Source organism: Watersipora subatra, chromosome 1 (genome assembly GCF_963576615.1).
Source record: "Watersipora subatra chromosome 1, tzWatSuba1.1, whole genome shotgun sequence".
Lineage (NCBI taxonomy): Eukaryota > Metazoa > Bryozoa > Gymnolaemata > Cheilostomatida > Watersiporidae > Watersipora > Watersipora subatra.
The window spans coordinates 72,958,635-72,980,508 of NC_088708.1; the positions used below are offsets into that span (position 1 = coordinate 72,958,635).

General features: G+C 36.6%; 1 protein-coding gene across 1 annotated transcript in view; it reads left to right on the plus strand.

Annotated features, from left to right (window-relative positions):
* Positions 1–21,874, plus strand: part of LOC137391348 (protein sidekick-2-like) — a 78,271-nt gene that overhangs the window by 9,691 nt on the left and 46,706 nt on the right. The window contains exons 3-12 of the mRNA XM_068077799.1: positions 8,257–8,367; positions 9,537–9,701; positions 9,888–10,030; positions 12,648–12,837; positions 14,307–14,463; positions 14,779–15,004; positions 15,232–15,343; positions 19,394–19,548; positions 19,778–19,970; positions 21,290–21,361. Of these exons, the coding sequence (XP_067933900.1) occupies positions 8,257–8,367; positions 9,537–9,701; positions 9,888–10,030; positions 12,648–12,837; positions 14,307–14,463; positions 14,779–15,004; positions 15,232–15,343; positions 19,394–19,548; positions 19,778–19,970; positions 21,290–21,361 (1,524 nt within the window). The remainder of the gene's footprint in view (positions 1–8,256; positions 8,368–9,536; positions 9,702–9,887; positions 10,031–12,647; positions 12,838–14,306; positions 14,464–14,778; positions 15,005–15,231; positions 15,344–19,393; positions 19,549–19,777; positions 19,971–21,289; positions 21,362–21,874) is intronic.

The following is a 21,874-nucleotide window of genomic DNA, read 5'->3' on the forward strand; positions in this document are numbered from 1 at the left end:
AAAGATCATTCGTATCTCCAAAAAGATTTGTGCAAAAATCTGATAGTATCTCGATTTTCTCGTATGTTGGGGGCACTCATATGTTGACGTATGAATGTATCTCTTCACCATGAACATGTATTTTAATTGCATAATGGTATATTACTAATAGTAAAGCAATGTCAATTAAATTAACTGTTTATTCAAATCTGGTATAATAAAAGCTTGCTGCGTAGGTGAATTTATACTTAACAGTGGTCGTAAGTTAGTGATATAGCTATGCTATGCGGTGTATTTCAGGGACGCATTGCTGTAGGCTCAGATGCTGATCTCGTTGTTTGGGATCCTGCGGCTGCGCGTGTTATTTCTTCCAAGACTCACAGCCATGCTTGTGACTTCAACATATTTGAAGGTAAATTAATACAACCGACCGCAGGCTCACATAAATTTGTTATGATAACTTATCATCGTCACTCATCGCATCTCTATACGTGAATTCTAGTTGGATTACATTAATATCAACATATAAGGTCAATGGTTAAATTTAAAAACATCAACAAAGTCATCAAGTTTTGTGCTGTATGTATTTACTTCTAGATCAGAATGTCTTACGTGTGTTGCAATCTGTATTTATTTAGTAAAAGTAAGACATCAAAGTTTAACCACAAAAGACAACAAAAATTTAAATTAGGATTAAAGTGTGTATTTGTGCACACACTTATTACATAGTATGGACAGTGACTGTAGACTGTCTACATTGAAGTTTCAGTGTAGCTTCGGACAGACTCTGTTGAGTTGAAAGCTTTTTTCAGGTCAAACAGTTCATGGAGTACCCGTTGTGGTTATTTGTGGAGGCAGGATTGTCAAAGACGAAGATGGTCTACACTTGTGTCAAGGATCAGGAAATTTTATTCCTACTCCATCAAATGCGCCATATGTGTATGGAAGGGTGACAGCTAGAGATCAGGTACAAATATATATAGCAGTAGTTTATTATCTAAAATAACTCATAATTCTTTTATTTTTGAGTTTGTACTAGTTAACCAAACAGCAATATTACAACCTCTTTTATGTATTTACATCTTCACTGCGGAGTCAAGCCAGTAATTAAACGATTCTTTAATATATTAAAGCATTGCCTTGTCTAGAACATACATACACGCTCAGAAGAACTTGTTAACACACTCAGAAGAACTTGTTAATACGCTTAGAATAACTTGTTAATACGCTCAGAAGAACTTGTTAACGCACTCGGAAGAACTTGTTAAGACACTCAGAAGAACTTGTTAACACATTCAGAAGAACTTGTTAACACGCTCAGAAGAACTTGTTAACACGCTCATAAGAACTTGTTAACACGCTCAGAAGAACTTGTTAACACACTCAGAAGAACTTGTTAACACACTCAGGAGAACTTGTTAACACGCTCAGAAGAACTTGTTAACACACTCATAAGAACTTGTTAACACATTCAGAAGAACTTGTTAACACACTCAGAAGAAGTTGTTAACACACTCAGAAAAACTTGTTAACACACTCAGAAAAAACTTGTTAACACACTTATAAGAACTTGTTAACACGCTCATAAGAACTTGTTAACACACTCAGAAGAACTTGTTAACACACTCAGAAGAACTTGTTAACACGCTCAGAAGAACTTGTTAACACGCTCAAAAAAACTTGTTAACACACTTATAAGAACTTGTTAACACACTCATAAGAACTTGTTAACACGTTCATAAGAACTTGTTAACACGTTCATAAGAACTTGTTAACACACTCAGAAAAACTTGTTAACACGCTCAGAAGAACTTGTTAACGCACTCAGAAGAACTTGTTAACACACTCAGAAGAACCTGTTAACGCGCTCAGAAGAACTTGTTAACACGCTCAGAAGAACTTGTTAACACTCTCATGAGAACTTGTTAACATGCTCGAAACTCATCACACATCTGCTAGCAGGTCATCTATAGTTTGACAGGTGGTGTGAGTGCTGAGACAAGAATAAGTGCAAGTAATCAGCGTAATGCGGGGTTTTATCATTAGAGATTGTTTGTCATGCAGCAGTTTGACTCAGGTGTACAAATAATTTATACTTCCAAGTCTTCCTTGGGGGCTGATACATTTGTTTAAATATACATTGTTACATGTCATGACATAGCTTGATTTCTAGCATGCCCTATGTTGCCACAGGCCCTAGCCCCACAAAAGGTAGAGCGAGACCCATATGATGGTGAAGTGATTGATCTTGTGACAAAAGTTGAAGAGGTCAAGGTCACTGAAGCTGTTCCTGAAAAACCACAAGGTCAAGGCGATGGTATAGTTCATAGACCTCCAACCAGGAGTGGTGGTAGGAACATGCAGGAGTCATCCTTTGCTTTCAGTGGTAAGTGACACACTTTCATGTGTTTGTATCCTAATAACATTTTCTACAGATCCTGTCGAACAGTGATTGTTCCAATATAGAAGATTATATATTTTAAGCTAACTTTTTTGCAGTTGATGCGAGTTTTGTTTAAAAATGCTGCCATAAGTACCATGTTTGACTTACTGAATATTTTGAGCACTCGGTAAATTGGTAAGAGAGACTCTGGGAAAGAGAGTTTAGAAATGAGGCTAACTCAAATGGCATATTCGCAGGTGATCAGTATGATGACCACAAGCCAAGGAATTCATCTCGAGTGTCAAAGCCTCCTGGAGGTCAATCCCAGGGCATTTGGTAAAGAGCAAATGGAGTTGTCTTGCTCTGGTTATCTCATCAGCCATAGAAGGATACATAGTTACCTAGTCGAGTTATTTTGCCATTCCTGGAATTGCTTAGCTGATCGCTTGTTTGTATTTTCTTTTTTTAACGTATTTATTCACTCTGTGATATCGCTGCTATCATACTTAGTACTAGCTTTTTATTTTGCTCTTTATCTGACATTATTAAATTAACAAGACAATCATTGATTTAATGATTAAGAATTTCGTCCAACTATTATTTTTAGTTTTTTATTTGTTTTTTCAGTAGTTTTAATTTTCTTTTTATGTTGTGTTTTTTGTCTGAAATCCAACATCTGATGTGTACTCTGTTGAGATTAGACAACAAGTGTGTTCTCCCTGCCTTTGTTACTTTGCCGATATTTCTGTTGTAATTACAAGCTACTCATATATGTATGTTGTTTAGTTACATGATGAGTATAAGATAATACATTTGTGCAGTATTCTTGGTTGCTGGTTTAAAAGTTATCTTTTTAAGCAGTCATTGATTGTATGTAACTGTTTTTGCTCCACAATTTTCATTCATTAGCAAGTTATCTATCATCTATCATAATTTCAGATTCCGGCTAACAAACTGCTATTTAGCGCTATGGTATTATATTATATATTTAGCGAGAGGCGACGACTCACACAATTTCAAAGAATCCTGAGCCATAGTATGATAACTACAGGTATTGCCTACCCAAAACAACTGCAAACAGCATAGAAAAAGTTGAGATAATCTTCTAAGCAGCATCTTATTTTTTATCCCCACCTGTTTTTAATGCTATTGAATTTACAGCAAAAGTTAAACTGAAACACTACAAAATAAGAGTAGATGTTTCAAAGTTCTATGTAACTGTAGTGTTATCATGAAGGGGTTAACTCACTGTTATTAGTCTATACATTTGATTATAAACTCATTACCTGATTAAAATCACTGTTATATTGGAATTTAGTCAAATGATGAAATCACAATATTACAGAATGGTTGCAAGTGTGATTGAATAGCAAGCCTGTATGAATATAATGACTGGTTTAATCATACTGAGTATAATCTTAATAGAAAAGAACTTAAAGTTGCCTCGCTAGAGTTATGCTTAGCGTATATTTTGCAGCCCTCATAGAAACCTTTATAGCAGACTATCTCCAGGTAACTACATTATTAGCTAGTAACTACACATATTATCTCTACAATAATAATTTGCTCGGTCATATCGTATTATCCCATTTGTAATTTATGTAAAGCTAAACCGGTTTGACACATTAGAATCATGTAGGGAGTTTTATATCATTGAGTAGATAGTGTTTTAGCAAGTTTGTGTTGCGTGTTTTGTCTACTTAACTTAATACACAACTGTGATGACAGCCATAAGACACTGTCTCACTGCAGGTTTCTGAAACAAAAACTATGTATGTTAATATATTTATGCTGCTGTAACACACTGCTATTGCATCGCTGGTAGGACTGTTTGTAAGCACTAAGTATACTAATGTGAAAGCTCATCTTTACACATTGACCAGGCTACATATTATACGCTACTTATACAAACAGGAAACAGCTGTTGCTAAACTTAAGTTTACTGGTTGATACCAAATAGTCTCTGACAAAAAGTGTTACATCGGGTAATCATTTTAAAATAGCCAAGCTAAATAATCATTCCTTTGCATGCTGTAAGTTAATATAAACCTGGTGAACAGACACCAAACATTCACATATAAAAAAGTTTTTTTATTTGCTTATTTCGAGTCATATGCATGTATATGATTCGAAATAAGCAAATACAATGTATGCAGTGTGATCATATCTGTACAGATTGTTATTGTTGTAACCTTTTAAAAATGAAATACATTGTATTCAGAATTTAGCCTGCGTAATCATTAAAAAAACATAACTCAACAACCGTTTGGTTTATGTAGTTAAAATCATTACAAAATGAAATTTAATTTTTTATTCATGGCTATTGACAAAGTTGGCAAAGAGTAACAATGTTGAAAATGAGAATTTAACTTTTTCAACAAAGGGGTCCACTGTATCTATTTTTAACCAAGCATCATTGCCAAGTTGTTTTTGATTAGCCTTCAACATTTACTTTAATGTAGGTCAACACTTGAATCTAATTCTTGAATATTTGTGAAAATATTTATATCTGTGATATATTGCAAAAAATCTATAAAATTTGTAACATTTGTAAAATCTCGAAACATAATAAGGGTGTACATGCTAAAAAGGAAACAGCCTGAAACCATTTACGATACAGACTGACAACCTGATTCAAGCAAGGATAGAGTAAGTTAGAGTCATCCTCTCAATCACATTACTAACATAGTTGATTTACAGGTCTAATTCAACTCGAGCAACTCTGACCAAACTAGTTACAACTTTGGTTACAACTAACAATGAAAGCTGCTTTTTCGCAGTATGAGAACAGCTTAGATGGGATCGGAAACTTGTATTTATGATGTGTTTATCGACTAACACAATCATGTTCCTAGTTTAGAACAAGCACATCAGTTTGTTTAAAGCTTGCTTTTTTAATAGACGGAATAGACTGACAACCATGTCAGGCGGCCATCACTGTTTAAACTAGTGCTTGCAAAATGATCACATCAAAAGATATGCCCATATAGATAAGAAAGTAAAAGAAAGTAATTTAATTTAGTTTATGCTTTGCTGATCACGATCAATAAAACTAGAGCATTAAATAAATTTAAACTTTTCAAAAAGATTTGATTGAAATTTATTTGTGCTGTCAATTGTCAAGGAAGGAATTTTATTTTTTTGGTAATAATATGAAATAATATATCTAGCTATTTATTTTTTGTAATTGTAATGTTAATATACAAATGTATTGTTTTTGTGTTTCTTTTGAGTGAATTTACTAAATGGTTTTATAGTTCTATGTGTAATGGTTGCACTCTGGACCTTGAGTTCAATTTCTCCCATGACAAATTTTGATCGTAATCAAAATAGCGCTTCTGCCCCACAAAAATCACATGTTGTATGATGTTATAAGCTATATTTAAATATACTGAATAAAGTGTCGCAAATATTTGTCTTGATGGTGACTGGTTGCTGATCTGGTGTAAGTTGACCGTTATAATGCTTCAACAAATTGTAAATCTGGCTGGCACCCTGTAATCTTGGTGACATACCTCTGCTTGTGCCTGGCACTTTGTAGAGTTGTTTGCTTCACTAAATATTTGTTAGTATTTGCTGTAGCCAGTTAGTCTCTTTCATATTAAGTGGTGTTGCTCAATAATAATCATGGTTTAGTTACAATTTTATGCTGTCTTTCATTCATTAGCTGTTCATTATAATGGTCAGACAACGCCCGGTCCAACTGATGTCCCATATGATTGCATCGCATCAGCTGTGATGGGGTTTGACAACTCCCATGCTTGACATTTATCGCAGCATAGCAATTGCCCTAGAGTTTCATGTTTGCTTGTTGATGTATTGCAGTTCTAGATGCAATGTTTTGTAGCAGTTGTGGCATTTTATTATCCCACCATTTATTATTCTTTCGACTTATTGGTCATCTACTGTTTAAAACCCTGGCCCAATAGTCAATAACAAGTAAAAAAGACTTGCTGATCATGTTATCTTGCATGTCATTTAAGATTGATAGTTGAAGCCTAAACCTAAAGAACCAAATCAACTTTTCCTGGCCACAACTGAGTGTGCTTAAGTTTAAAGAAAATGACAGAAGACATATATTGGTGATGGCAGTAGCCTAAGAGTTGTGCTTTTTTATAATAATTATTGCTTTTATTTGGCCATAAAACAAAACTGTATATAATATTACTGCTGAAACGTTATGGAGCATCCATAACATCAGTTATTGTTTCTACTGTCACAATAGAGTGGGTGTTATCATCTCATGAAGATCGTGCGCCTGAATACATTTATTGTGTGCACTGTGTGTGCTGTATATAACGAACCAATTCAAATGTGAGTTTTCTTATCACGGTAAGGGTTTTCTCCGTCCGACAAAAAATCTCAGTCTGTAACTTTCACGAATCTGCTTAAATGTCAACAGCTGCGGATTAGCGAGGTAGGTTGCACATTAAAACGTTTCGGTTATGTTTGTTCTGAAGGCGCGAAACGTAAAACAATGCTAACTCAAACATCAACAATATAAATGAAATCATAACTGGCCTATTAATATTAACTACTAGATTATTGATGCACGTGTTAGCGGTAACTACGTTGTTGAAAAACTAAAAGATGTTGTGACGTTGCCATTTGAAACCCGGCTACAATGGTGGACTAGCCCTAACCTTTTTTTATAGGTTTCATATTCGGGCGTACATTTTTCACAGCAAATCCTTCTTTTAAAAGCGTGACTACAGGCTGTAATTATATGTCACTGAAAATATGTCAGACTCTAAACTTCAGAATAAAAATAAATGTTAACTTAGCCGTATGTTACTTTTTAGTATTAGACACTCAATACTTGTTTTCCTATGCTCATTGTTTTGATTGATCAATTATTTCAAATAATTTTGACGTGCGATGTCTACAATGTTAACTTAGCCATATGTTACTTTTTAGTATTAGACACTCAATACTTGTTTTCCTATGCTCATTGTTTTGATTGATAAATTATTTCAAATAATTTTGACGTGCGATGTCTACAACTTTGTACATATATATTTATAATAATGTTTTAAAATGCGGGATCAAGAAAATATTACGTATTTAAATTACATGAACTGTAGGCCTACTGCCTCTTAACCAGCAAATTTTAATTTAGCTAGATTTAGTTCATAGCATGTCATATTTTACGCAGCCTTATCTCAGGTAAAATTGCTTTGACCATCAAGCATACACGTTTCATTTGGTTTTCTATCTGCAGGTGAATCTCTCTGTAGAGTGTAGAGCATCTCCCCGATTATTAGACTGATCTAATCTAAACATAAAATATAGATATCAAGATGACACCTCCACCAGTAACCAAAGTTCCATTACATATCCATGTGAGACATTATTCATTCTTCATTAGCCTGTCTGGCAAATATTACTGATATCATCTATGGCTCCCATACCACTAACTGCCTTTTAGTTTAAATTTGTAAATGCTTGCAGAATGCTGCCGGCCGGCTGCTGATCAAAGGTGGAAAATGTGTCAACGATGATCAAATGTTTGACGCCGACTTATATTTGGAGGAAGGAGTCATCAAAGAAATTGGACAGAACCTGGTCATTCCAGGAGGAACTCGGGTTATAGATGCTCAAGGAAAACTTGTTTTGCCAGGTTTGTGAGATTTTTGTTTAATCCCAGCTCAGCAAGTTAATTTCATTCTCTCTCCTGCATACAGTTGATAGACCTAAACTGTTCCATGTTCTAGACTTTTACTTGCTAGCTATCTTTTGTAAGCTTATGTATTATTTTGAGTAGTGCGTCAAAATTTCAGGTCGATCTCTTGCAATTTAATATTTATTTTGGGCCGATCCTTTAATATGCACCTCAAGTCTGAAACAATTTTAAATGTGTATATTAATATGTAAATTTAATTGTCTGGTTGTAGGAGGTATTGACACCCACACTCACATGCAGCTGCCCTTCATGGGAACTCATGCAATAGATGACTTTTATCATGGTACCAAGGCTGCCATTGCCGGAGGAACAACTATGATCAGTATGTTTACACGTTGCCTCTCTGACTTGCGAACTAAAAATCTTTTGCTATGATTTGCATTATTGAGAACCGTAGCTAATAATGAGGAGCCTTTTGCTAACCAAGCAATTTTTTGTTACCAGATATATAAGTTGCTGGGGATATTAGGGTTGGACCAAAAAGTGGATTTTTTCAATAAAATGCACGATAAATATATGCATATAATTATGCATTTAAAGATGAGCTTACACGAAATTTTTTAGATTTTATCAAAAAGTAATGGTATTTTTTCAGTCATGTGCGATTGTTTTTGATGTTTGAGGTGAATCGATTGTCAGGATTTTCAAGATTAAAATTGATAAAACTTGATGACGATTAAAACGTTCAGATCAATCAAATGTGCAATTATGACGTCTATAATTGCAAAGAGATAGAATAGAATCTTATACAGAATAAAGGCTTTAAGTTGAACCATTATAGAGAATAAGGGTTCAACTTGAACGCAATAGCCGATATCAACGATGACAACGAGTGACGTGATGCCACACTTATTTGTCTTCTGAGCGTTTTAGTCGTGATCAAGTTTCATCGATTTTAATCTTGAACATCTTGGCAATCCGATCACCTCAAACATCAAAAACAATTGGAAAGGATAGAATAGCACCGATCCTTTCTGATAAAATCTACAAAAAATGTATACGTTCATTTTTAATGGGTCTTAAAATGTGATTACAGCACTCAAAAATAGTTTTTAGTTTTGCAGTTTCCTTTATTCGTTTAGGAGAATACCAAAGTAAGCTTGAAAACATAGTAATTGTGCTCATTACTATTATTACTTATTACTATTATTACTTATTACTATTATTACTTATTACTATTATTACTTGCGCGACATTAGCTGGGCTACAGTGCACCTATGGCTCCATCATCATTATCTCTGGGCTACAGTGCACCTATGGCTCCATCATCATTATCCCGTGCTCAGGTTGAGTGAATTTTGCTATATTGTTTCATTTTTTCATTAATTTGTATTTAGCCTAACCTGATATACTTACTAATATGCAGTTTCTTTTTCTGTATTGTTTCTGTTGATGAAAATAAACACGCACGCACACACATACATGCACACTTATTACTATTGTTACCTATTACTATTATAAATTGTTACTATTATAATTTATTACTTTCAGTTGACTTTGTTCTGGACCAGAGAGGTGTGTCTCCTCTTGAGGCTTATGATAAATGGCGTGCATGGGCTGATGAGAAAGTTTGCTGTGACTACGGATTCCATGTTGGTATTACCTGGTGGAGTGACCAAGTTGCTAAGGATATGGAAGTTCTAGTCAATGAAAAAGGTGGGCCAGTGTTCAGACCTGCCTCACCTTATTCTGCAGCGTTCTACAGCCTGCTGCATCATAGTTCCCACAACATTCTACATTATACACCATTTATCCTCTTCCTTTTAGCGATTCAAAGCTATTGAAAATATGCAAGTCTATATAATTATATACATAATATGTATTATAGTTTATCTCTTTTAGGAATAAATTCTTTCAAAGTGTTTCAAGCTTACAAGGATGTGTTTATGATTGATGATGGCGAAATGCTGGAGGTGTTTCGGAAGACAAAAGAGCTCGGTGCTCTAGCTCAGGTTCATGCTGAGAATGGGCATGTAATAGAACAGGTAGAGCAGTGATATGTAGTTTGGTCCTTCAAGTCTTTTAAAAATGACTAAGTTTGTTTCAGGAAATCATTTCGAGTACATCTAATTTTAATAAGCTTAGCCGTTATAAACTTGCTAGTAGTAAGCTAATAATGGACAGTTTGTACATCTACATACAAGAGCTACTTCCTATTAATGGTATTTAGAAGGCTCACGTGTATGTAATACAGCAGTAAAGCCCACTCAACAAGAATCACAAACAACAATTGCTCCATGACGTAGCGAATTGTTCGACATAATGAGCTTATTACATTTTTATTGATCCGTTTTAAAGGATGTGTGAAGGGAGACACGCTTCATACGTATCTAGATATTTCTAGTGCCTAATAGCAGTCAGCTCTGCATTGCCTAAGATTTATTTCATTTTCAATCAGACAGCCCACAGGTAGATGTTTGACACTATGAAGCTTAGTTTTGTACATACAAGCGGGTCACTTGATCCTAAACTATATTACAGGCTTTCCATCAACTGTTAAAGTACTTAGAATTGCACAATTCCTTTTGAACTGAATATCATTTTGATGCCTTTAGCTTGTAGAAAACAATAAAAACGTACATAAATAAATAGAGTGAATAGTTCTTATTTCACCCTCTCTCAAAAAGTGATGTGGTACAGGTAACTGACCAAACATAATTATTGCAGTACACCGCATCTGATAGGAGTGTATGTTTTTATGAACTGTACATCGAATCTGATAGGAATGGATGTTTTATGAACAGTACACCGAATCTGATAGGGATGTATGTTTTATGAACAGTGCACCGAATCTGATAGGAGTGTATGTTTTTATGAACAGTACACCGAATCTGATAAGGAGTGTATGTTTTTATGAACAGTACACCGAATCTGATAAGGAGTGTATGTTTTTATGAACAGTACACCGAATCTTATAGGGAGTACATGTTTTTATGAACAGTACACCGAATCTGATATGAAGTGTATGTTTTTATGAACAGTATACCGAATCTGATAAGGAGTGTATGTTTTTATGAACAGTACACCGAATCTGATAAGGAGTGTATGTTTTTATGAACAGTACACCGAATCTTATAGGGAGTACATGTTTTTATGAACAGTACACCGAATCTGATAGGGAGTGCATGTTTTTATGAACAGTACACGGAATCTGATAGGAAGTGTATGTTTTTATTAACAGTACACCGAATCTGATAGGAGTGTATGTTTTTATGAACAGTACACCGAATCTGATAAGGAGTGTATGTTTTATGAACAGTACACCGAATCTGATAGGGAGTGTATGTTTTATGAACAGTATACCGAATCTGATAGGGAGTGTATGTTTTTATGAACAGTACACCGAATCTGATAGGAAGTGTATGTTTTTATGAACAGTACATCGAATCTGATAGGAAGTGTATGTTTTTATGAACAGTATACTGAATCTGATAGGGAGTGTATGTTTTATGAACAAAAAACAACCAGTGTTAGTGTAAAGCTAACAAGAAGAAGCTTTCTAGCTTTGTCAATTTCTGAGCCTTCATTACCAAGAACGTCAGCTGGTATGTCATTAGAAACTAATGTCCTGTTAGCAGCCATTTTTCATTTCTTGGCTAGTTTGAAATGCTTTCAGTATTTCGGCAATATCTCAAGCATTAGCAGTCATATCGACTGGAAACTTTGGGATTATACTGAAAACGTGTCAGACACGGAGCGTGTCAGACACGGAGCGTGTCAGACACGGAGCGTGTCAGACACGGAGCGTGTCAGACACGGAGCGTGTCAGACACGGAGCGTGTCAGACACGGAGCGTGTCAGACACGGAGCGTGTCAGACACGGAGCGTGTCAGACACGGAGCGTGTCAGACACGGAGCGTGTCAGACACGGAGCGTGTCAGACACGGAGCGTGTCAGACACGGAGCGTGTCAGACACGGAGCGTGTCAGACACGGAGCGTGTCAGACACGGAGCGTGTCAGACATGGAGCGGCCAAATATTTCATAATTCTAGCTAAACCGGAAGTGGGTAAAAACAAAGCGAAACCACGCAGTCGAGTTTTCTTGAGTATCTGATGAGAAAACAACCCCTAGAGTCATCTCGAGACCAGGCTTTGAAGCGTTAAGAGGCTGCTTCTCAGGAGCCTGACGTTGCTTTGAAGCCGCATAGTTTTGGTGGAAAGCGCAGTGCACATGTGTGTGAAGTTTGGATAAAGTTGGTCAAAACATGTGGAAACATGTTTTGACCAAAACATGTGGAAACTCCGACTAACAGACAGACACAGTGACAAAGTGGAATTTGTTAACAGCGGTAATTCCACCATGTTCATAATCGTGCTGGGAGAGTCATGGATATTTCTAGTTTCCATGCCGATCATAAGCAAACCAAAACTGCAACATCAGCTAAATTATCTTGACCAATTGAAATTTATACTCTTTGAATTATGTTATTTGATTGTTTCAATATGCTTCCTTGTCATCTAACCTCTACAATCTTCAGTCGCTTATAAATATCCATTAAGAACATTTTTCAATGGTAAATAACTCCGTATTTTCAGTTGAAGTTCTTAAAACATTTCTAATGGATATATAGAGTTATAACATGGCAGTATATACATTCTAGAAATCACAAGAAATGATGGATCTTGGCATTACTGGGCCTGAAGGTCATGCCATGTGCAGACCAGAGGAGGTTGAAGGGGAGGCCACCCACAGAGCTATTGTCATAGCTAATCAAGCGAGGTGTCCTTTATATGTTGTTCACGTTATGAGCAAAACTGCCGCCAACGTGATCTGTGAAGCAAGGAGAAAGGGTGGGTCACTCACTTGGTGTCAACATTGAGACTAGTGCTTACTCTCTAGCATATGTTTGTTATCTGATCTCTGTACCGCAGCTTCAGTGTTTATGAATTACAGTATATTCTATGAATCTATAATAAAATTCAGATGTATACTTGAGTGTAAAATGCTTGCTTCAAAAGCTGACACTTTTAAAGACAACTTCTCTCTATAGGCCTCTTTAGCATGTGTCCCGATCAGGAAGTTATCCAAACCGCATGAGCACAGCTATTCAATTTGATTTGTTTATTATGTTATTGACAAACATGTTACGCTATAGGCACACCTACTATAGGTCCAGTTACTATATCAAGTGTTTTACACTGATTACTTGTTCAAGGATGAAGCCTTGCAAATACAAATAATTACCAGAATAATATACATTTACGAGATGAAATCAAGTCTGAAGAGCAACTGGTTTTTAAACTCTGCCATGAATCACAAATAAATTGACAGCAAATTACACTAATGCTTAGCATTGTGTTTGCTGGTTCCTCGTGTCACGAAGCTGACACCTGTGCATTGTTTAGTATATCAGTGCAGGAATGTGAATTATAGGGAATGTAAATGGGGGTAGTTAGCTCTTCTTCATTTTTATTATTGATTTGATGACTGAGCAGGACTTACTTTCTTTAAAAAAAGTGTATCACAGCAGTGCTGACGAGCCATAGCATATGCAACCCTCTATTTAGCAATTGATAGGCTTACCTTATCAAGGCCTACCTTACCTGTGCTATTCACTTGTGCTTCTTTGTATGACATTTTATTATTTTGTTATGGTAAAACTTGTTTTAACAATCGTCAGTTTTTTTTATTACCATTCATGTTGACGAGTGACATGACCAAGGACTTCTTTCACAGTTTTCAATTTTTATCATAAACATATTGGCCTGATAGCGCCTTTGAACATCCTAAAAGGGATGTATCTAGGTTTTGGCTCTAATATTTTAAGGCAATGCGAATTTGTGTTTTCTGTAGAAAAAAATGCGATGTAACTTGCTTGAACCAAATGGTCTCTAAAACATTAGTTCATACAGGCATTTGTTGTTCAGTAAACAATAATAAAATGCGCCAAGATGAGTGATCTCTTACTTTTGAATAGATTGAAAGAAAAGACAGTACAATAGTGAATTTTGCTTTTTAGTTAGTAACAGACAAATATTCATAGTGCGATGTATATTAATGGTTCATTTGCCGATGTATATTAATGGTTCGTTTGCTGAGCTACCTCCTACATTTGCTAGAGAAACCTTTGGTCATTAGTATATGCCTGTGAAGAATTCATGTAGCACTTCAATTCATAGCACTTCCTAATTGATGTGCTTTTAGTAAAATCAGCTAGGTATGATGATTAGCATATGTTGTTCACCGCTCTCAATCTTAACATTACATTTAGATTGAAATATTATTGGAATATGTTGAGACATTTGTGGGTTGCCTGCAGGTCATATTGTGTTTGGTGAGCCGATAGCAGCCAGTCTCGGTACTGATGGCACCAACTATTGGAACAAGTGCTGGAGACACGCCGCTGCATATGTTATGGGGCCTCCTTTGAGACCCGACCCATCTACTCCAACTTATCTCATGGATCTACTGGCTAAGTATGCGAGCATTATGACAAACATACTGAATAGTAGTGTGGATATAGCCGGGTCTGTAGCCAGACCACTAATAGGATTATCTGAACATGTGGATGTAAATTCATCACTCCTCGAGATAAATTTTTGTAATTATTAATCATTCCAGTTCTTGCTTTGTTATATTTTTAAATAAACTTAGTTTTTGGGCTCATAGGATAACATTGTTTTTGATAATAATGGGGACATAGGTTATCATTATAATAGTGTGGACATAGATTATTAATATAATATTATAATCTCTGTTGAATATGATACCATCTTAATTTTCAATTATAGTGGCGATTTGCAAGCTACTGGCACCGACAACTGCACTTTCAATGCAAACCAGAAAGCTCTTGGTAAAGATGATTTCCGGAAGATTCCGAATGGGGTGAATGGAGTGGAGGACCGTATGTCAGTGGTGTGGGAGAAGGGAGTGCACACTGGAAAGATGGATGCCTGCAGATACGTTGCTGTAACGAGCACCAACGCTGCTAAGATATTCAACATTTACCCCAGGAAGGTCTGCAGTACTTTTGACCCGAGCTGCTTTTCTTCAAGACATTTGAGCATTCTATGTTAAAGAAGACATCATTCTATGTTAAAGAAGACATCATTCTATGTTAAAGAAGACATCTATTCACTTCCCTTTTCCATGATTTTCTCATTCAAAAGTTCTTCATTTAGTGGCTCATTTTCCATCCTGTACATGAATCTGCATTAATGGTAACCAAGATTAATGTATTGTAGGGACGCATCGCTGTAGGCTCAGATGCTGATCTCGTAATTTGGGATTCTGAGGCTACGCGTGTTATTTCATCTAAGACCCACAGTCATGCTTGTGACTTCAACATATTTGAAGGTGAGTTATCACATTATTTTTAGGGATTTTTTTTATGTGAGGTTTTTGTAGGCATAATAAACCCTCGCCATAATATTTAAATTCGTTCCAGTGTTGGCATCATATAGCAACAATGTTGTCTAGAGGGGTATAGAGACCCATAGTAATTATCTAATGCAAACGCACTCTGGTAAAAACATTAAAATTTTATATACGTACTTGTACATGTTAAAAATTAGTAACAAAATGATATGTTAACCTTAGTAACTATAATTATCTACAGTAACTTTATTGTATTTAATGGTTACGATCTGCTATAAGATGTAACATTACAATGTACTATGTGCAGTATTTATCGTAGGGAGTTCTTACCTTTGAGACAGACGTGTAACATAAACGTTTAATTTAACTTAAATGTATTTAGCTGATCAAGCATCTACTCAAAGCTAAGTTTTAGTATGTAATTTACTAAACTTTAACTGTGTTGTTGTCTAAAATTTTCATCCATGTTTCCAGTTTCGTTTTTCGCTATAACTTGTAACGAAAAACACTGAACTGAAAGAGGGAGCATGGCATCTCTTTCAAACGTTGTAAGAGAAATTTCGGCGACCAGCATATCGGTATCTGTATTATTTCGATGTATTCAGCACACCAGCTATCAAATTTTATTTCCAAGAGAAATTTTTGTCGATATCGTATGGCGAAAAAAAAGTCATATAACAGGGACATCATAACCCGAATGTACACTACATATATTTGATATGTATACTCTGCTAGATGAATGCCCTGTGTTTCCTAAAGAATAAAAAAGTCCTAGTACAGAAAAATTGTTTTTATTTAACATATGCAACATTTACCATCATAACTTATAAAAAATGCACTGTACAGGTGAAGGTCACCATTATCTAAATGGCATGACGAGCGAACATTTTATGTGATTATGCAATTACGTTTAGCGATGCAGCTTTATATGTGAACAGAAGCCGCCTAGCGTCGTAAGCGTTTTGCTGCGCAAGTTACCGCCGGAGTCTCGCAATCGGTAACCAGGCTTAAGAATACTGTAGATAAGCTAAATATGATAAGAACAGCTTAGCCTTGTGGTTAGGTGCGCATGTTTGCATACTTAGCCTTGTGGTTAGGTGCGCATGTTTGCATACTTAGCCTTGTGGTTAGGTGCGCTTGTTTGCATACTTAGCCTTGTGGTTAGGTGCGCATGTTTGCATACTTAGTCTTGTGGTTAGGTGCACACACATAGGTGTTTGCATACTTAGCCTTGTGGTTAGGTGCGCATGTTTGCATACTTAGCCTTGTGGTTAGGTGCGCACACATAAGTGTTTGCATACTTAAAATTGCAATTTTTCATTGCTGGATTTTAAGACAACAGACAAACAGAAAAGCATTGAGATTGATATAAATACTAACTGAATGCCCGACGGTGCATGGGTAATGAAAAGATTTGCATATAAAATTTATTATTTATCAACATATGCAACATGTACTATTCTAACTTTTAAATGAAGGTGTTTGTTTATTACTGTGTACTGCGTTTATTTTTGTGTAATCTGTTTATTTCTGTGTAATCTGTTTATTTCTGTGTAATTCATACTGTACCAGTTGTAGGTGGTAAAATTTTAATTGATGACAAAGTTAGTTTCGTAAAGTTTAAACTGTAACTTAGCTTTATGTGTGGGTTTAGTAAGCTGAATTCATTTAAGTTAAATTCAAAGCTTACGTTATGCATCTGATTCAAAGGTAAGAATTCCCTACTGTCCATACTCCCTAATGTACATTGTAATGTTACATTATATTGCAGATCATAACCTTTAAATACACTGGATGCACTAAAGTTACTGTAGGTAACTATAGTTACTAAGATTAACATACTTGTTTGTCGCTGATTTTTAATGTAACACATTAAAATTTTGATGTTTTTTACTTATGGGTGTTTGCATTAAATAATTACTCTGGGTTTCCATAACTTGGCCTATATAGTTTTTGAGAAACAACAAGCTAGGTTAACAGTATTCAAGTCACAAATCTGGTTCTTAATCTAAGAGGCTCCTTGTTATAACCATAAATATATAAACCTTCATATGTCTATGGTTATAACTCACTTTTTATTTTTTCAAACCATCGTCAAGTTTTTGTTGCCTCTTTTCGCTTGCCCTCATGTAACGCGTGATAAAAATGTGGCTATGGAAATATCTGCGGTACACTGAAGAAGCCAAAGATGAGTGGAAGGATCGCTGTATATACGAGTGTCGATCGTAAAGTTCCAGGAATTGTCTCAGTACACAAAAACCGTTAATCGTAATTACCTAATTTAAACTGTCCCCTTCAAAGTAATCACCTGAGCTTGCTATGCACTTGTCCCATCTGTGTTTCCACTGATCCATGCAATGCTGGAAATCACTTTCCATGAGGCTTCGGAGTTGTCTCATCACATTTTCTTGAATAGTTAGTATGTCATCAAATCTTTCACCTTTCATTGTCAATTTGATTTTAGGGAATAGGTAGAAGTCACATGGCGCTAAATCAGGTGAATAAGGGGGATGGTTAAGCACAGTCGCCTTATTTTTGCCAAATACTGACGTACCATCAATGAGGTGTGAGCCGGAGCATTGTCATGGTGTAGGTACCAGTCACCTGAGAGCCACAAATCTCGACGTTTCCTTCTGATACTGTCTCTAAGTTTTATCAGAATGTCTTTGTACACATACTGATTCACAGTTTGACCATGTGGCAGAAGTTCAGAGGGTACCACACCTCTGATGTCAAAAAACGTTATCAGCAGCGTTTTTACATTTGAGCGAGACATTCTAGCCTTTTTAGGCCTAGGAGAGCCAGGGGATTTCCATTGAGAACTTTGTAATTTGGTCTCTGGGTCATATCCATAGACCCAACTTTCATCCCCCGTCACAACTTTTGAAAGAAAGTCAGGATCTTGTGCTAAAGCATCTTTTAGTTCAATACAACAGCCAACTCTTTTTTCTTTTTGGTCGTCAGTGAGCAGTTTGGGTACCATCTTTGCAGAGATCCTTCTCATGCCTAAATCTTCAGTGAGAATAAGATGACATGTACCATAAGAAAGCCCACTTTCTGCTGATCTTGCACGTATAGTCAATCGCCTATCTCCCATCACCTGCTGCCTCACAGGGCCTGTGACAGTCGTGGTCCTTGAAGTTGCCGGTCTGCCCATGCGGTCATCATCTTTAATACTTGTTCTTCCCTCTCTAAATCTTTTGTGCCATTCATAACAGGCTGTTCTCTTAAGGGCAGAGTCTCCATAAGCTGTCTGTAACATTTGGAGTGTCTCAGCACCGGACTTTCCAAGTTTGACACAAAACTTTACACAAACGCGTTGCTCTTCTACATCATTCATTTTGGAAAAATCCGACGAACGATAAAAAATGACCTTGACATTGCCTATTATAACTTCACTGCGCGTGCTCTTACAGGCGTAAAACTTTGGCTATGGGGAAATTCCGTGCTGCTTAGCAACATGGAACAATCAAAACAACTGCACATGGTCTTATATTTGACTAGGAAAGGGATTCCGGGAACTTTATGATCACCCCTCGTATGTTGTATTAGAGAGGACCACTGTATATATGTTGTATGAGAGAGTATCACTGCATATATGTTGTATGAGAGAGGATCACTGTATATATGTTGTATGAGAGAAGATCACTGTATATATGTTGCATGAGAGAGGATCGCTGTATATATGTTGTATTAGAGAGGACCAGTGTATATATGTTGTATGAGAGAGGATCGCTGTATATATGTTGTATGAGAGAGGATCACTGTATATATGTTGTATGAGAGAGGACCACTGTATATATGTTGTATTGGAGATGCTGTGATCAGCACTGACTAACCAGGTTCCTCTTACAAAGAATCAATGACTTATACCTACCCAACCCACTTTGTGCATCACTACTTTTCTCTCCTTGTTATATTTTACTGTGGCTAGTGAGCTAGTAACTGTATTATAATGGTGCTGATGAGTCTCCAGTATCCAATCAGCAGGCAGCTTCTAAACACTGGTGTTTTGCTGTTGCACTACAGGTATGGAGGTACATGGAGTTCCATTGGTTGTCATTTCTGGTGGACGAGTAGTTAAAGATGAAGATGGCCTGCATCTGATGCAAGGAGCGGGGCAGTTCATACCCACCCCTCCTAATGCTCCTTACGTGTATGGAAGAGTGGCAGCTAGAGATCAGGTAAATCGAGATACCGGTATGTTAGTGGCTGTATGTCTGCAGATAGCACTGAGAAATTAGGTTTATGTGTCATCAGTCTTTCATTACAGTCATGTTTGCTGTAGGCTTGACTCGCTATGTTCTACTATTAAATGTTGACCGCAGTCACTCTATAGGCCAATATGTTCAGCAGTTCTGTGATCTCTAATTCAAAGATTGTCTTCGATATTCAGAGAAAATAACATTGCAGGCCTTAGCTCCACAAAAAGTAGAGCGAGAGCCATATGATGGTGAGGTGATTGATCTTGTGACAAAAGTTGAAGAGGCCAAGGTTACTGAAGCATTTTCTCCAAAGCCACAAGGCCAAGGCGATGGTATAGTTCATAGACCTCCAACCAGGAGTGGTGGTAGGAACATGCAGGAGTCATCCTTTGCTTTCAGTGGTAAGTGATGCATTTTTGTTTTTGGTATTCCTTGCATATTTCCATGTACTTTCAGTTCTATGTGCAATAATTTTCTGTTGTGGCTTTTATCTGCGCATGGATAACTTGAATTTTGAATTCATTGGCATGCATTCATTCGTTATTTGTTTCTTGGCAAAAAGTGCTTCTTGCAATGGTAGATTTATCATAGACACGCATGCGCTTATGACTGACATGTTTATGTTACAGGTAGAGGTAAGTGTTGTGTCTTTTTCTAATCATGCTTGTCTTATCTGTCAAATTTGATCTCATCATACTGAGTGTTGCATTCTGGTTTCAGTGGCTCCCTAACAAGTCTACCGGTAATGCATACATGCGTACAGCTCAGGTAGCTCGCTTGACCGTGGCAATCGGTTTGAGCTCTTGCCATGAGAGCATGGGTGCTAAAGACCATTTGCTACTATACTCTATGAGAGCATGCAAATTGTGCATATTTTGGCTAAAAATGCAACTATTATCAGAAGTGCGGGATCATTGCTGTTATCGTTCCTAGTTGCGGTGAGGGTTGGTTTTTTAAACCCGATGGCTTTGTGAGTAACGATATCCAGCCAAATAGATGCGCTGTGTCAATCAATTGGAATTGAAGCAGAAATAGATGATTTTTACAAGCTTAGTTTTGTGGCATAGGCATTAGTCGTTCTTCTCATACAAAGGATGGGGGTTTCTTGTCTGCCAGTGATGGTGAAAGGCTTCAACTTATTTTCTTTGATATCAAAAACCTCAGGCTAAAAATGCTAACTCTGTTCGCTCTAACCCTTTTGCACGCTGCACACTTTCTCTGAAGATTTCAAAAACATGACCGGCCTTTGGCTTCCTCCAGATCGTGGTCACTTGTTGCATGCATTATCAGCTAGCCAGCAGGAATGAGGACTAGCCATCCCATCACTCACATCCAACCTCGCTCTTCAAGCTAGTCATTCACCTCTCATCTCTAATCCCGCCACTAAAATCAGATGCAGCTGCTATGCTTCTCATATTAAGAGAAGTTGTCTGCTCTGCCGCAATGCTCGGAAGTTTTTTCCGAGTGAAACAATATTTCCTGTGTTGTTTCACAAAATCTACTACTGCAGGCGTTCAAATGTGAAAGGTGTATGGTTGTAGTCGCAGTGTTTGTCTAAAAGGAAATGATAGTCTCTCGTTTTATAGCTTGTTATCCTTGCGATGTGAATTGAATCAAACATTTTTTTAAAGTAATGCTTGCTGCTTGCTCTGGCGTTATCTAAGCCTTATAATTCAGTTTTTTGGAGGATACTATCATCTCTCTTGGCACTCTTTGGCAGGTGAACAGTATGATGATGCCAAGCCAAGAAACTCCTCACGTGTCTCAAAGCCTCCGGGTGGCCAATCGCAGGGTCTTTGGTGAATGACTTTCTTTTGTTGTTTATATTTAGATTTTAAGATACATCTAGTGTCATAGATGCATAGACATGCAGTTTTAGATACATCTAGTGTCATAGATGCATAGACATGCAGTTTTAGATACATCTAGTGTCATAGATGCATAGACATGCAGTTTTCTGATCAGTTAGGATTAACAGTTACCACTACACAGATGCGTAACACTTCATATGCCAAGCAGATCTAGTCTCTGAAAATTTTGATAGCCGGATTGTTCTTAGTGCTCGTTCGAGTAGTGTGAACTTTTAGATGAATTATGTTTTAATTGAGATAATTTTATGTTTTTTGTTCTGTTCATTGTTTGATTTTTCAATGAACTTTGTTAACTCGCTATTATATCGCCACATTTGCAACCCTGACACCTCATCTTATTCCTTAGTGATTTTAAATACAGTTAGCTCTCCTATACGCAATGTGTGTAGTTCTCTGCTTCGACTTATGACCATATGATTATATACCATATAATT